Source organism: Bos javanicus, chromosome 10 (assembly GCF_032452875.1).
Source record: "Bos javanicus breed banteng chromosome 10, ARS-OSU_banteng_1.0, whole genome shotgun sequence".
Taxonomy (NCBI): Eukaryota; Metazoa; Chordata; class Mammalia; order Artiodactyla; family Bovidae; genus Bos; species Bos javanicus.
In genome coordinates, this window is record NC_083877.1 from 35,846,920 (window position 1) to 35,863,439 (window position 16,520).

General features: G+C 35.5%; 1 protein-coding gene across 1 annotated transcript in view; it reads left to right on the forward strand.

Annotated features, from left to right (window-relative positions):
- KNL1 (kinetochore scaffold 1) overlaps window positions 1-16,520 on the forward strand; it is a 63,436-nt gene that overhangs the window by 13,131 nt on the left and 33,785 nt on the right. Inside the window, 5 exon segments of the mRNA XM_061430772.1 lie at window positions 1,230-1,291; window positions 11,236-11,288; window positions 11,536-11,569; window positions 14,046-14,083; window positions 16,275-16,327. Of these exon segments, the coding sequence (XP_061286756.1) occupies window positions 1,230-1,291; window positions 11,236-11,288; window positions 11,536-11,569; window positions 14,046-14,083; window positions 16,275-16,327 (240 nt within the window).

Here is a 16,520-nt window from a genome sequence, read left to right on the forward strand (position 1 = left end):
GATTCCTCCAGAAACTAAAATAGATTTACCATATGATTCAGCAATTCCACTTCTGGGTATGTACCCCAAAGAATTAAAAGCAGAGTCTTGAAGAGATGTACACCACTGTTCATAGCAGGGTTATTCACAGTAGCCAAAAGGTGGCAGCAACCCAGAATCCATTGACAGATGAATGGATAAACAAAAGGTGGTATTAATGGAATATTATTCAGCCTTAAGAAGGTAATTCTGATACATACTACAATGTGAATGAACCTTGAGAACATGATGTTAAAAGAAAGAAAAAAGCCACAAAAGACAAATACTTTTATGAATTACCTGGACTAGTCAGATTCATAGAAACAGAAAGTAAAATTGTGGTTGTGGGGAAGTTGAGGCATATGAGGGAGTTGTTTGTTGAGTATAGTTTCAGTTTTGAAAGATGAAAAGATTTCTGGGGATTGGGTACACAACCATATAGATGTATGTAACAGTACTGAAGCGTACACTTAAAAACAGTTAAAAGAGGCTTGAGTATGTTAAGTAAAATAGTCACAGAAGAACAAAAACTCCATGATTCCACTTATGTGCAATGTCCAAAAGAGCCAAATTCATAGAATCAGAAAGCGGGGGAGTGGTTATCAGAGACTGAAAGGAGAGGGAAATGGAGAGTTGCCAATCAATGGGTATAAAGTTTCGGTTATACATGGTGAATGAATTCTAGAGATTCACTGTATAACACTATGTCTATAGTTAACAACATTGTATTGTACACTTAAAAATCTGTTAAGAGAGTAGATCGCATCAAGTTCTTACCATAATAAAATTAGAAAAATTGTAAGTGATTTTATGTTAATTGTATTTTACCACAATTTAAAAAATTCTTTTAATCTTAAAAATAGCATAGTAAGGTTACCATGATAGGTAATATATCACTTGTTTTGTTTCCAGTCTTTCTTCTACTGGATAGCAAAATTACCATTTATTTAAAGGAGAGAGAAAAGGTTAAGGACAATAATCACCTTCCTTAAATATATGTTGTTTGTGTCAGTGAGCTTATCATCATTCACATTGAAAATCATATTCATGTTAAGTGCTTCTGTATTGGAATTTTTTGAAGGATCAAATTATCAAAATTAATAATATCACATTAATTTAAAATAAGACCTGGTGTCTGTCATATCATACTCTTGGAAACATACTTCTTAGTGGTTTCATTAAGAATCTTACCATATATTCTCTACCCTTAGGAACCCAATGCTTTGAGAAATAAGAAAAACTCTCGTCGAGTGAGCTTTGCAGATACTATAAAGTAAGTTGAAAAAAATAATTTAAATGTTACTGGTAATACTTTTTTGTGTGTTACACCAAATATGTTGGTACTAACTGATTTGGATAATTGGTGTGTCAATTAGATAAACGTTAGAAAATTGTTATTTAAAAGTCTGTTATGCTTAAAAGACGGAGAAGGCAATGGCACCCCACTCCAGTATTCTTGCCTGGAAAATCCCATGGACGGAGGAGCCTGGAAGGCTCCAGTCCATGGGCTCACAAAGAGTCCGACACGACTGAGGGACTTCACTTTCACTTTTCACTTTCATGCATTGGAGAAGGAAATGGCAACCCACTCCAGTGTTCTTGCTTGGAGAATCCCAGGGATGGGGGAGCCTGGTGGGCTGCCATCTATGGGGTTGCACAGAGTCGGACACGACTGAAGCGACTTAGCAGCAAGCAGGAGCAGCATGCTTAAAAGAAACACTGAAAGCATCCCCTCTAAAGTCCAGAAGAAAAACAACTATGTTTTACTGCTGTTATTTAACATTTTTTTGAGGTGCTAAACAACAAAAATAGAGAAAAAAAACGGAGTTATAAAAATTTGAATATATTTCCTACATAATAATAATCAGAAGATAAATGTCTTTTTTTCTTTATATTTTGTTGCTATAAATTTAATAATAATAGCATATGAAGAATAAAACATTACTGAAGGATACTAAGTTAAGAATTGTACAGGGAATTCCCTGGTGTGGCCAAAAAAAAAAAAAAAAGAATTGTACAAATGAAGACAAGTACCTAAATAAAAAGATTTAATATCATAAAGACGTCACTTCTCCCTGTTATTAATTTAATGTAATTCTTATATGTAGTATTTTTATGATTATTTTCTTGATGCTCATTAATATATTTGTATTTCCTCACTGAAGAGTTATTTGAGAATTTTAAAATTCATATCTAGTAAAGGCATTTTGTGGTCATTTTCAGTTATATTGTAGTGAGAAAATGCTAATCTGTATTATTTTGATTTTTATTGACATTTTCTGTGTGATCTTATGTATGATCAATTATTGTGAATTATCCATAAGTACTTGGAAAAGAAGATAATATTTTGACTATTGGAGTGTAGAATTTGGCATATCAATTCTATCCATTTTCTACCTTTTATTATTTGGGTCTTCTGTAATCTTATATAGTTTCAGTCACTCTAATTTCCATGAATTATGAGAGGTAAATTAGTCTCTAATTGATACTGCATCCCACTCTAACTCTTTATCCAATAGTTTTTCTCTGTGAATGTTTATTCTATGTTCATTGGTGCATATTATCATTGTTGATCTTTATTCAAGGTTGTACTTTCTGGCATTACAAACTAATCATCTTTGCTTTGTTTATTGCTTTTTGATTCAGATTCTACCTAGACTGCTGTTAAGGTTTCTGTCTCTGCTAGATTTTTGCTTTCATATTTGTGGTACACCTTTTTGTATTGTTTGACCATGTATGAACAATTGTAAAGTTAGTCTGTTCCCTCCCTTCCTTGTACTATTTAATATGCTTAAACTTCAGTTAAAACTTCATTGTTTTATATGATATCCTTTGGTATTTATAAAGGATGAGGTAGTTAGCCTACTTCTTCCTTTTATTTTTCCCCCATCCTCATTCCTTTCTTAATTTTTTTTTTTTTGAAATGTTTATCATGTCTCTTTTTCCCTCTCTCTTTCTCTCTCGTATCTCTCTCTCTCTCTCTGGGAATTTGACGTTAGGGAATCTGTCACATTTGTGTATCAGTTCTATTATATATATTTAATTGTTCATATCAGTTCTGTCACAATAGTTGCCCTAATTATCTCTTGGTTGGTTGAAGCTTTTTCCCTTATATTTGAGGGCTCATTTGAACAATACTCTCTGAGTTCTTGGGTACTCAAACTGTTAGTTACAGGCTTTATACTTGACGATTTAGCTGAATATAAAATCTTCAGTTCACTTTCTCTTTAAAGAACTTGTTAATGTGGTTCTGTTCTTTTAGCATTGAATGCTTCCATGAACAAGTCAGAGGAGAGTCTTTTCATTTCCTATCTTTGAAGTTTATTGACTTTACTAGAATGCATCTTCATTTTGACTGCTTTGGGTCTTGAATCTTGAATCAACCTTTTAATATTTTTTCTATTCCATTATGTAAATTTCATTCAGTTCACTTCAGTCGCTCAGTCGTGTACGATCTTTTGTGACGCCATGGACTGCAGCACGCCATGCTTCCCTGTCCATCACCAACTCCTGGAGCTTGCTCAAACTCATGTCTATCCAGTTGGTGATGCCATCCAACCATCTCATCCTCTGTTGTCCCCTTCTCCTTTTGCCTTCAATCTTTCCCAGCATCAGGGTCTTTTCAAATGAGTCAGTTCTTCGAATCAGGTGGCCAAAGTGTCGGAGGTTCAGTTTCAGCATCAGTCATTTCAATGAATATTCAGGACTGATTTCCTTTAGGATGGACTGGTTGGATCTCCTTGCAGTCCAAAGGGCTCTCAAGAGTCCTCTCCAACACCACAGTTCAAAAGCATCAATTCTTCAGCATTCAGCTTTCTCTATAGTCTAACTCTCACATCCATATATGACTACTGGAAAAACCACAGCTTTGACTAGACAGACCTTTGTTGGCAATGTAATGTCTCTGCTTTTTAATATACTGTCTAGCTTGGTCATAGCTTTTCTTTCAAGGAGCAAGTGTCTTTTAATTTCACGGCTGCAATCACCATCTGCAGTGATTTTGGAGCCCCCCAACATAAAGTCTGTCACTGTTTCCAGTGTTTCCCTATCTATTTGCTATGAAGTGATGGGACCAGATGCCATGATCTTCTTTTTCTGAATGTTGAGTTTTCAGCCAACTTTTTCCCTCTCCTGTTTCACTTTCATCAAGAGGCTCTTTATCTTCTTTACATTCTGCCACAAGGGTGGTGTCATCTGTATATCTGAGGTTATTGATGTTTCTCCCTGCAATTTTGATTCCAGCTTGTACTTCATCCAGCCTGGCATTTCTCATGATGTACTCTACATATAAGTTAAATAAGTAGGGTAACAATATACAGCCTTGACGTACTTCCTTTTCCTATTTGGAACCAGTCTATTGTTCCATGTCCAGTTCTAACTGTTGCTTCCTGACCTGCATACAGATTGCTCAAGAGGCAGGTAAGGTGGTCTGGTGTTTCCATCTCTTTAAGAATTTTACAGTTTGTTTTGGTCCACACAGTCAAAGGCTTTGGTGTAGTCAATAAAGCAGAAGTAGATGTTTTCCTGAAACTCTCTTGCTTTTTTTATGATTCAACAGATGTTGACAATTTGATCTCTGGTTTCTCTGCCTTTTTCAAATATAGGTTGAACATATGGAAGTTCTCGTTCATGTACTGTTGAAGCCTCTCTTGGAGAATTTTGAGCTAGCATGTGAGATGAGTGCAGTTGTGTAGTAGTTTGAACATTCTTTGGCATTGCCTTTCTTTGGGATTGGAATGAAAACTGATCTTTTCCAGTCCTGTGGCCACTGCTGAGTTTTCCAAATTTGCTGGCACATTGAATGCAGCACTTTCACAGCATCATCTTTTAGGACTTGAAATAGCTCACCTGGAATTCCATCACCTCCACTAGCCTTGTTCATAGTGATGCTCCTAAGGCCCACTTGACTTCGCATTTCAGGATGTCTGGCTCTAGGTGAGTGATCACACCATCGTGGTTATCTGGGTCATGAAGATCTTTTTTGCATAGTTCTTCTGTGTATTCTTGCCACCTCTTCTTAAGATCTTCTGTTTCTGTTAGGTCCATACCATTTCTGTCCTTTATTGAGCCCATCTTTGCATGAAATGTTCCCTTGGTATCTCTAATTTTCTTGAAGAGATCTTTACGATCACTGAGGAATGCTTTCTTATCTCTCTTTGCTATTCTTTGAAACTCTGCATTCAGATGGATATATCTTTCCTTTTCTCTTTTGCCGTTCGCTTCTCTTCTTTTCTCAGCTATTTGTAAGGCCTCCTCAGTCAAACATTTTGCCTTTTTGCATTTCTTTTTCTTGGGGATGGTCTTGATCACCGCCTCCTATACAATGTCACGAACTTCCTTCCATAGTTCTTCAGGTGCTCTATCAAATCTAATTCCTTGAATCTGTTTGTCACTTCCACTGTATAATCATAAAGGATTTGATTTAGGTCATACCTGAATAGCCTAGTGGTTTTCCCTACTTTCTTCAGTTTAAGTCTGAATTTTGCAAGGAGTTCATGATCTGAGCCACAGTCAGCTCCCGGTCTTATTTTTTTGACTCTATGGAGCTTCTCCATTTTCTGCCACAAAGAATGTAATCGATCTGATTTTGGTATTGACCATCTGGTGATGTCCATGTGTAGAGTCTTTTCTTGTGTTGTTGGAAGAGGGTGTTTGCTATGACCAGTGCATTCTCTTGGCAAAACTCTGTTAGCCTTTGCCCTGATTCATTTTGTATTCCAAGCCCAAACTTTCTTATTACTCCAAGTATCTCTTGACTTCCTACTTTTGCATTCCAGTCCCCTATGATGAAAAAGACATCTTTTTTAGGTGTTAGTTCTAGAAGGTCTTGTAGGTCATCGTAGAACTGTTCAAATTCAGCTTCTTCGGCATTAGTGGTTAGGGCATAGACTTGGATTACTGTGATATTGAATGGTTTGCCTTCAAACAGAGATGACTCTATCATTTTTGAGATTGCACCCAAGTACCACATTTTGGACTCTTGTTAACTATGATGGCTACTCCATTTCTTCTAAGGGATTCTTGCCCACAGTAGTAGATATAATGGTCATCTGAATTAAACTCACCCCTTCCAGTGAATTTTAGTTCACTGATTCCTAAAACGTTGATGTTCACACTTGCCATCTCCTGTTTGACCACTTCCAATTTACCTTGATTCATGGACCTAACATTCCAGGTTCCTATGCAATATTGTTCTTTATAGCATCAGACTTTACGTCCATCACCAGTCATATCCACAACTGGGCATTGTTTTCGCTTTGGCTCCATGTCTTCTTTCTTTCTGGAGTGATTTCTCCATTCTTCTCCAGTAGCATATTGGGCACCTGTCAACCTGGGGAGTTCATCTTTCAGTGTCATATCTTTTTGCCTTTTCACTAGGGACTCAATACTTTATAAATACAATGTTTATAATCTTTGCTTTTCTGTGTTATAGTCTCTCTTAATTCCTTTTATTTTCTTTTACTTTGTTTAGTTAAATTTTTCTGTTCTTTATCATATTTTCCAAAGTACTTACTCACTCTGACTCTTCCAGTTTCACCTTCTTTCTGTTGATGATTATATTTTTTCTTCTGCTTCTTTCATTAATTTCATCTATTTGTGTGTCATTTTCTGTCTTCTTATCTTTTCCTTGAGTTCTTGCATTTCTGCCTTTCAGAGAGATGATTGCTTTGTTATGCTTTTTAAATCCATAGCAAACTGTGCATACAGTTTTCATCATCTTTGGGACATTTTTCTCAGTATTTTTTTTATGTTAATAAAGTATATTATGCTTTGCTTTCTTTTAATCTTTGGTGTCTTTCTGGATTGTATGCTTTTTCCTCATCATTGAATATGTTGGGTGTTCCTGAACCAGTTATTTTCAAGACATTTCTGTGGAGGAGGAGGGGATGTGGTGGTATTCCAGGGTAGCTGTTTTTCTATAAATAGGCTTTCTTTTTAGCTATTGTAAAGACAGACTGTCTATTTAATATCACCACCTTCAAATTTTATTTTCTGTATAACTTAGACTGCTTTGACTTGGCCTATAGTGAGATGAGTTCCTAGATCAATTTAACCTTGGATTTGAACAGTTTTGGATGAGACTTGATTGTTTTCATGTCCAGAAATCTTCTAGGCAAGTCCTGGGCTTTAATCTCCATTATTTCCCATTCCTCATTTGTTCCTCTGTCTCCTCCAAATTCTTTACCTTAATAAACCTTTAGGATCAGACAGATTAAAGAAATTCAGTTCTGCAGTTGCCACATAAAACATGATTTTGCACTAGGATGCCCAGGATTTCAGTTGTAGGGCTGCTGGGAAAATGTTTTCTTCTTTTCCTTAGAGGAAGAGTAAGTAGATGTTGGTAAGGGGTGAAGTAGGGAGTTCCCTCTTAGCAGACACTGTGACATCTTTCTGTTAACTGAGTAGTTCCAAACAGTAGGTGTCTTCTGAAATATAAATTTGTTGTTGTTGACTCATAGTAATTGTAATTGTTTTATTGCTCTTTTCTGTTTATCTTTTATCTGTAAGTCAATTAATGCCTTTATGGATAAACATGAGTTGTCAATGTTTTATATGTATTGAATTCCAAGGGTGGGGGGTGGGAGAGACATAAGATTTGGTATTACCGGGGAAGGCTAGCTATTGCCTGCCAGTAGGCTTCCCTTGGTGGTATATTCCTTGGTGAAGTTGCCACTATCTTCCTAAATCCTGAACTTGGTTTTGCAGACTACTATTTTTTTTTCCCCTGTACCAAACTGGGTGGATCTTTTAGAAATGGGCTTGTATTAAAGAGATTCACTAGAGATTTGTTTGTAAATAAGAATGCTACTACTAAATATGGGCTTCCTTGGTGGCTCAGATGGTAAAGAATCTGCCTGCATTACAGGAGACCTGGGTTCAATCCCTGGGTCAGGAATATCCCCTGGAGAAGGGAATGGCTACCCACTCCAGTATTCTTGCCTAGAGAATTCTGTGAATAGAGAAGCCTGGCAGGCTACAGTCCATGGGATTGCAAAGAGTCGGACACGAGTGAGTGACTAACCATTTCTTCACTTCATTACTAAATATATCATGAGAAACAAATGAATCAGAACCCTTATATGAGTACATCAATACATTCCTCAAAGGCATTCTACCTAAGAAAATAAATTATACTGTAAATATGGCTTGCTGATCATGGAATCTGAACTATTAGTTATGAATCTGAACTATTAGTTATAATTCAGAATGTTTAAAGGCACCAGGCTATGAAACCTAATGAATCTACCTCCACAGTAAATATATACACACCTATTATTGAATGTCTTAAAAGATTCTATTTGTACTCTCTGTATACTCCCTGAATAACTGTGGCCTGCTACTGCTGCTGCTGCTAAGTCGCTTCAGTCTTGTCCGACTGTGCGACCCCATAGACAGCAGCCCACCAGGCTCCCCTGTCCCTGGGATTCTCCAGGCAAGAACACTGGAGTGGGTTGCCATTTCCTTCTCCAATGCATGAAAATGAAAAGTCAAAGTGAAGTCGCTCAGTCATGTCCGACTCTTAGCGACCCCATGGACTGCAGCCCACCAGCCTCCTCCATCCATGGGATTTTCCAGGCAAGAGTACTGGAGTAGGGTGCCATTGCCTTCTCCGAACTGTGGCCTAGGTTTGATTTAATAACTCACTTTCTCCACTTTGTTTCAGACTGACTTTTCCTTCACATGTTGTTGCTGCTGCTGCTGTTGTTGTTTTGTTGGCTTGCAAAATCTTAGTTCTCTGAGGAGAGATCGGACATGGATAATTTTACTTAATTGCGTGCTAAGTCACTTCAGTTGTGTCCAGCTTTTTGCAACCCTATGGACTATAGCTCACCAGGCTCCCCTGTCCATAGGATTCTTCAGTCAAGAATACTGGAGTGGGTTGCTATGCCCTTCTCCAGGGTATCTTCCTGACTCAGAGATCGAACCCTCATCTTTTAACATCTCCTGAATTGGCAGGGGGGTTCTTTACCACTAGCGCTGAATATTAATGTACAAATTACTATTTCAAGTTTTTTGTTAAGCATTTGTACTGTGTTAGATATTTTTATGTAAATTAACCTTTTTTCTTTTGAGTTACTTCGTTGGGATTATATTCCTCAAAGTAGAATTCCCAGGTTTAAAAGAAGCAGCAGTTACATAGTCATTACATTTTTGTTACTGGTTTCAGTAACTTTAGTAATGTACCTGTTTTTCCTCAGGGTATATTTTAACACTTAATTTTAGCTGATTTGATTGATTTTATTATCTTAGTTATTTTAATTTGGATTTTATTTGTCATTACTATTTCTATATTTTGCTCATTTGTGCTTTTTTTCATCTCATTTTGAAATGTTTTATTTTTCATTTCCTCATCTACCTAGACAATATTAAAGAAAATATTTTAAAGTTTTTGTGTGATTGAACTCTTTGTTATTAAAGCATGTGTCTTTCTTGGTTCATAAATATTTGCAACAGATTGTACCTTTGAAAGCTTTCCCTATATCATAGATACTGTATAGGTTGAAAAAAAATGAGAGAGCAAGGGATAACATAATTAAGATAAATTTACAGGAAAATGGAGGAAAGAACTATTTTGCCATTTCAGTTAAGTATCTCCATATGTTTGCTAAATATGCTTTAGTAAATATGTTTTATACATTTACAACTTACTATTTGCCTACTTAATGTGTGGTGTTCCAAAATTTGGATCTTACATATAAAATAGATAACTAATAATAACATGCTATATAGCACAAGGAACTCTACTCAGTACTCTATAATGGCCTATATGGGAAAAGAATCTTAAAAAAAAGAAGTAGATATATATATACATTATATTAAAAAAAAGTAGAGAGATATATATATATATATATATACACATATATATATATATGATCCACTTTGCTGTGCACCTGAAACTAACACAGCATTATAAATCAACTATACTTCAGTAAAAATAAAAATTTGGATCTTGAGGCATCTAAATATATTTCGGCATTTTCTTGTTTGTATTTCTTTCATTTTTTTTTCTCTGACTTTTTACATGTAAATTGGGTTATTCATTGTTAGTTTTCATTGATAACTTTCCTCTTAGTGTATAATAGCAACCTTGTTTAGTTCTAATTCTTTTTTGCTATGAAACATAATGTGTTTAATTACTTCATAGTTATCTTCACTTTTCTGTTGTTTGTCCATAGATAATTTTTTTAAATATTTTTAATTTGTAACTTGCAGGTTGTAGATTGAGTTTAAAATTTTTAAAAATTTAGTCAATAGCCATTTTTAATAGGGTACTTCAACCTGTTTACATTTGTTAAAATCAGTACGCCTATTCTCTCTGTATTATTGGGTAAATTTAACTTTATTGTTGCAGATTTTTGGTTTTATTTTTAAATTTTTATTGGAATATAGTTGATTCACAATGTTGAGGGTTTTGTTTTGTTTTTAAACAAGAATGGGTTTTGTAAATGCTTTTAAAGCAATTATTAAAATAACTGAGTTTTTAGTAGTTTAGTCTTTAATATGATAAAATATATTTTTGGATGTTGTGTTATCTCTGCATTCCTGGGATAAATCCAATTTAATCATAAAATAACTTTGCTAGCGTTAGTTTTGGAGAAGGCAGTGGCACCCCACTCCAGTACTCTAGCCTGGAAAATCCCATGGACGGAGGAGCCTGGTGGGCTGCAGTCCATGGGGTCTCGAAGAGTCAAAAACGACTGAGCGACTTCACTTTCACTTTTTACTTTCATGCATTGGAGAAGGAAATGGCAACCCACTCCAGTGTTCTTGCCTGGAGAATCCCAGGGACAGGGCACCCTGGTGGGCTGCCGTCTATGGGGTCGCACAGAGTCAGACACGACTGAAGCGACTTAGCAGCAGCAGCATTAGTTTGCTAATATTTTGGGTTTTCTGCACTAATATTCATATATGAGATTGGCCTATAGATTTTGTTATGTGGTATTCTTACTTGGTTTTACTACTGAGGTTCTATGAAGTTTTATAAATCAATCAGAAAGCTTTATCTTACTTATCTCAAAACATCATAGTGTTCTAATTAAAACTTGAAGATTTGGGGGAGTTCCCTGGTTGCCTAGGGATTAGGATTCCAGGCTGTCACTTCTGTGGCCTGACTTCAAACCCTGGTGGGCGAACTGAGATCCCACAAGCCATGCAGTTCAGTCAAAAAAAAAAAAAAGCTTGCAGATTTTCAGTAATCTTTATTTTCTTTTCTAGAGTATTCCAGACAGAGTCTCATATGAAAATAGTGAAAAAGTCAGAAATTTCAGGTAAATTTGTTCTGTAACCCCTACTAAATCTGTTTTCTATATGATTATGCTGTGGTTATCTAACCAGATAACTGGTATAACTTAATATCTGTCTTATTGCTTAAAAAGTGTAACTTGAGCTGTGAGGGGCAGAAGGTAATGTGCGGCATTAGTATTTTTTTATTGTTGTTAACATCCTTATGTAATTTTTCTAATACTTTATTACTGTATTTTTGAAAAACTTTAATAACCCTTTCTCTATTTATAGAAACAGAAGCAGGAGAAAATGTCCTGTTTATACAGTAAGTAAGAAAAGTGTGATGCAAATTATACTTTAAATGTTGTTTATTCCTATTATTTAAGTGTTTTTAAAGTTAATATTCTTTTTGTTTTTTATTTTAATTCCCTTTTGTGTAATACTTAGGATTAATTCTTAAAACACATTATTTGCATAATAATATGCTGCTATGGCTGTTAAGTATAGCTTATCCTCTTAAGAGGGATGAAACATTCTACTTTCATATGTAAATCTTTAAAATACATTCGCTAGTGGAAAACAATAAATACCAGGTCTTCAGATTTTTTTCATTAAATGTTTTTATTATAATATTAATTCAAAAATTAAATAATCATAGAGCTTGAACAGATGGAAAGATGCTTATCTTCCTCATAAAAGAAATATAACTTAGGCTATATTGAGATACAATGTTTATCTAATCAATTAAGAATCTAGATAAAAAGTCACTCATTGGTAGTAGGTAAATATTATAGAGGGCTTCCCAGATGGCACTACTGGTAAAGAATCTGCTTGCCAGTGCAGGAGACACAAGAGACTTGAGTTTGATCCCTGGGTTGGGAAGATCCTCTGGAGGATGAAGTGGTACCCCACTTCAGTATTCTTGCCTGTAGAATCCCTGTTGGGCTACAGTCCATGGAGTCACAAAGAGTCAGACATGACTGAGCATCTGAGCATATACTGTAGAAGACAATTGCCAATGTCATTCCAGATTTTAACTTCACTTGCTCTTTGGCACAGAGATTTCATGTAAGATGCAAAAGATTCTAAAGGTCTATCACTAAGAGGTTGGTTAAATAAATATCAGTTTTTCCAAGTAATTGACTAGAGTTGAGCTGGAAGGAAAAGATTCTCTGTATATACTTATACAGAAAAATCTCTAGGTCATATTACTCAGGCTTCTCACAGATAAACACTGTTGATAATTTTGGATGTCCTTGGAGAAATTTTATATATATATATATATATATATATATATATGTATGTATATGTGTATATATATATATGGAGAAGGCAATGGCACCCCACTCCAGTACTCTTGCCTGGAAAATCCCATGGACGGAGGGGCCTGGTGGGCTGCAGTCCATGGGGTCTCTAGGAGTCGGACACGACTGAGCGACTTCACTTTATTTTTTCACTTTCATGCATTGGAGAAGGCAATGGCAACCCACTCCAGTGTTCTTGCCTGAAGAATCCCAGGGACGGGGAGCCTGGTGGGCTGCCGTCTATTGGGTCGCACAGAGTTGGACACGACTGAATCGACTTAGCAGCAGCGTATATGTGTGTGTGTATATATATATATGTATATATATCTAACTACATGTTAATCTTTAGCTTTAAAAAAAAAGACAAAAATGGGATCATTTAATGTCTTGTAGCACTTCCCATGTTGTTACATATAGATCTACCTCAGTCTATTATAATATGCTGTATGTTAGCACCAATGTTTAGTCAGCTCCCCATTGATGGACATTTGGGTTGTTTCATTTTACTTACCTTTTTTTCCTAGAAAATGAGCTGCTTTAAAGATCATTCTTTTCCCAAAAATTAGGGAATTCCCTGATGTTCAATGGTTAGGACTCTGTGCTTCCTAACCACTGCAGGGGGCATGAGTTCAATCCTTTGTTGAGGAGCTAAGATCCTGCAAGCCACAAGGCACAGCCAAAAAAATTTAAGAAAAAAAAAGAAAAGAAAAAGCAAGCAGCATATGTTAAGCATATTTTTATAGTGTTCTTGATATTTAAATTTCTGAAAGAATTTAATGGTAAGTTCCTTTAATTGCCTTGTAATTTTTTCTTCCAGATTAGATGTGGTCAGTTGCTAAGTCATATCCAATTCTTTGCGTCCCTGTGGACTGTAGCCTGCCAGGCTTCTCTGTCCATAGGCGTTTTCAGGCAAGAATATTGAAGTGGGTTGCAATTTCCTTCTTCAGGGGATCTTCCTGACCCAGGGACCAAACCCACTTCTCCAGGGGTGTCTCCTGCATTGGCAGGCATATTCTTTACCACTGATCTATGTGGCAAGCCCACTTATTAGATGCTGCTGCTAAGTCACTTCAGTCATGTCTGACTCTGTGCGACCCCATAGACGGCAGCCCACCAGGTTCCCCTGTCCCTGGGATTCTTACTAGATGAGTCTTTTTTAAAAGATATCTTTGGGTCATCCCAGTGCACTAGCCCAGAGGGATGGTATGGGGAGGGAGGAGGGAGGAGGGTTCAGGATGGGGAACACATGTATACCTGTGGCGGATTCATTTTGATATTTGGCAAAACTAATACAATTATGTAAAGTTTAAAAATAAAATAAAATTAGAAAAAAAAAAAAAGAGTTGAAATAAAAAATAAATAAATAAATAAAAGATATCTTTGGAGTTTTCTGCCAGTTATCCTGTGAAAACATTTCACCTTCCCTCCTCTTTCAACTGTTGGAATTCTTGGTAATTGTCTGGAGTATAGATTTTTTAATTACTTATTAATTTTTAGGAATAAGAATCCCGAAGATAATTACTGTGAGATAACTGGTGAGTATGATCAGAATACTTTTCTTATTATCATGTGTTTTTCTCTTCATCTAGATTCCTTAAAAAGTAATATTTAAGAGTACCGTGAACAAAAAATATAGAGAAAGTGTTGATCTTTACACAAGCTCTTTAAAATTTAACAAACTTACTAATATTTCTCTCAAACCTGCTATTCCTCATTTCTATGTTGAACTCCCATTCACAGTCACTCACTCAAGTCAGGAATTGAGTCGTTTTTAAACTTTTCCTTCTTTCCATATATCCTTTTGGCCCTATTCTCTTTCAGTTCTGTCTTTGAAATATCTTGCCTATCTGTTACTTATTCTCTGTACCTTCTGCCAGTATTTGAATTCAAATCCTCACTTGAATTCTTTTTTGGACTATTGTATTTAGGTTCTTATCCTTCTAATTCATTCTATGTATTTTGAAATCTTATTGTATTACCCTCCATCCTAAAATTGTTCAAAAGACACTATTTTGCTTACAGGATAAAACCCATACTCCTTAGCATAAACTTAGAAAGCCTTTTATAATTTTACTTGTCTTTTTCTCCAACTTTATCTCAGGCCCTTTACAGGCATATTTTGCTCTGGCCCATGAATAACTACTTGCATTTTCCCATATGGTCTTTTTTCTGACTGTGTCCATTTGTAAATGCTGTTTCCTTTACCTAAAGAGATCTTCCTAATCCAATTTGTCTAACAGTCTTCTCATCTTTCACTTAACTTAGGTTTTCCCTTAGCTTAACTTAAGTGCCATTCAAAGTAGCCAGTCCACAACTGTTATAGTCCATAATAAGAAAGGAACTTGCACTATGGTAGTAAGCTACTGTTTAGTTAGTGACTTTTTTTTTCTTAGTAAAGCTTTACTAACGAATTTTACAGTGGCTGCAAGCTCCTTATATTAAATTAATTGATATTAAGCAGTTCACAGACTGACACCATACATTAAGTGGTCCTGGCTTAAATTGAGCCTTCTCTATCAAAACCAAGCAGTTAGTTACTCTGATGTGTGCTCTCAAAATACCCTTTTTATTTTTCAGTCTATTGTAGAATTTATCATATTGTATTTTAGGTATTTATTTTTGGCTCTTTTATTAATCTAGAAATTCTTTGAGTCCAGAAACTTTGTCTTGTTTTTTTGTGCTTTGGCATATAGTTGAGTTTTGGGGCATATATATGTTCTGAATCAATATTTGTTAAATAAATGACAAGAATGCAAGCTTGATATGTAAATAAGGCTTTAATAAAAAGCCCATCATCACTTCATTATATTCAGTCAGGGTTGCCATAACTATTGAAAATATTCTAAAGATTTGTCTTAAACCTAAGTATTTTTAGATACATTTCTTGTTTTATTATAGCATCTTCAGTCACTTCCTTGTTTCCAAAGTCCAGTTTGTCCCCAAAACTTTATATTTCAGTTCTAAAGTGTCTTGAATCTAATCTCTTATTTCTGTTCTTACTGTCTGTTGCCCTAACACAAGTTCAACTCTCTACAGTGCTACATCTGAACTATTAGAGTAGCTTCCTCATTGGTTCATCTTCTCTTGAATCTATTTTCTTCTCTTGAATTATTTTTATAAAGTGCACATCTCATCTGGGAACATCTAGATTCCTTAGCATAGAATAAAAGATGCTCAAAATCTTACCCTAACAGGGACTTCCTTGGTGCTCCAGGGGCTAAGACTCCATGTTTGCAATGCAGGAGGCCTATGTTTCATCTCTAGTCAGGAAATCAGGTCCCACATGCTGCAACGAAGATCATGTGTGCCATAACTAAGACCCAGTGTAGCCAAATAAATACATTTTTTTAAATAAAAATGTTACCCTAACATTTCAGTCTTAGCAGTTGGTACTCTTTAGTGTGTAACTTCTACTATCCAGAAAATAAAAATGGAGACTTGAAGGAGGAAAAAAATTAATCCATACTTTCCATCTTTAGAATCCAACCTTTAAAAATTTCTACCACATTCTAAAATTTCAGTATGCAGAGAATACAGTAATCACTGATCTGTCTGTTTCTAAAGTGGGACAATTTGAAAGTCTCAGTAAAATTTAATACCTAAGACTTAGTAACCGAAAAAACTTAGTAAATACTTGTAACTAATGAAACTCCTATGAATAGAAAAATCAGGCTCTTTGTGATATATACATTTGTCATGACTATAGTTTTTCTTTTTACTCAATAGGAATGAACACATTGCTTTGTGCTCCCATTCAGACCCAGATGCCCCAGAGAGAGGTATGAGTTCATTCAAATGCCTTCATATTTTAATTTTGTTTGATAGTTTAAAACACAAAAAATTTAGTGTTAATGACATGATTTAGAAATTACTTACCAGAATGAACCAACATAGACTGGAAAAGCTACCTACCTTTCCAGTTAACTTGTTGTTCAGTCGCTACATCGTGTCCAACACTTTGCGACCCCATGA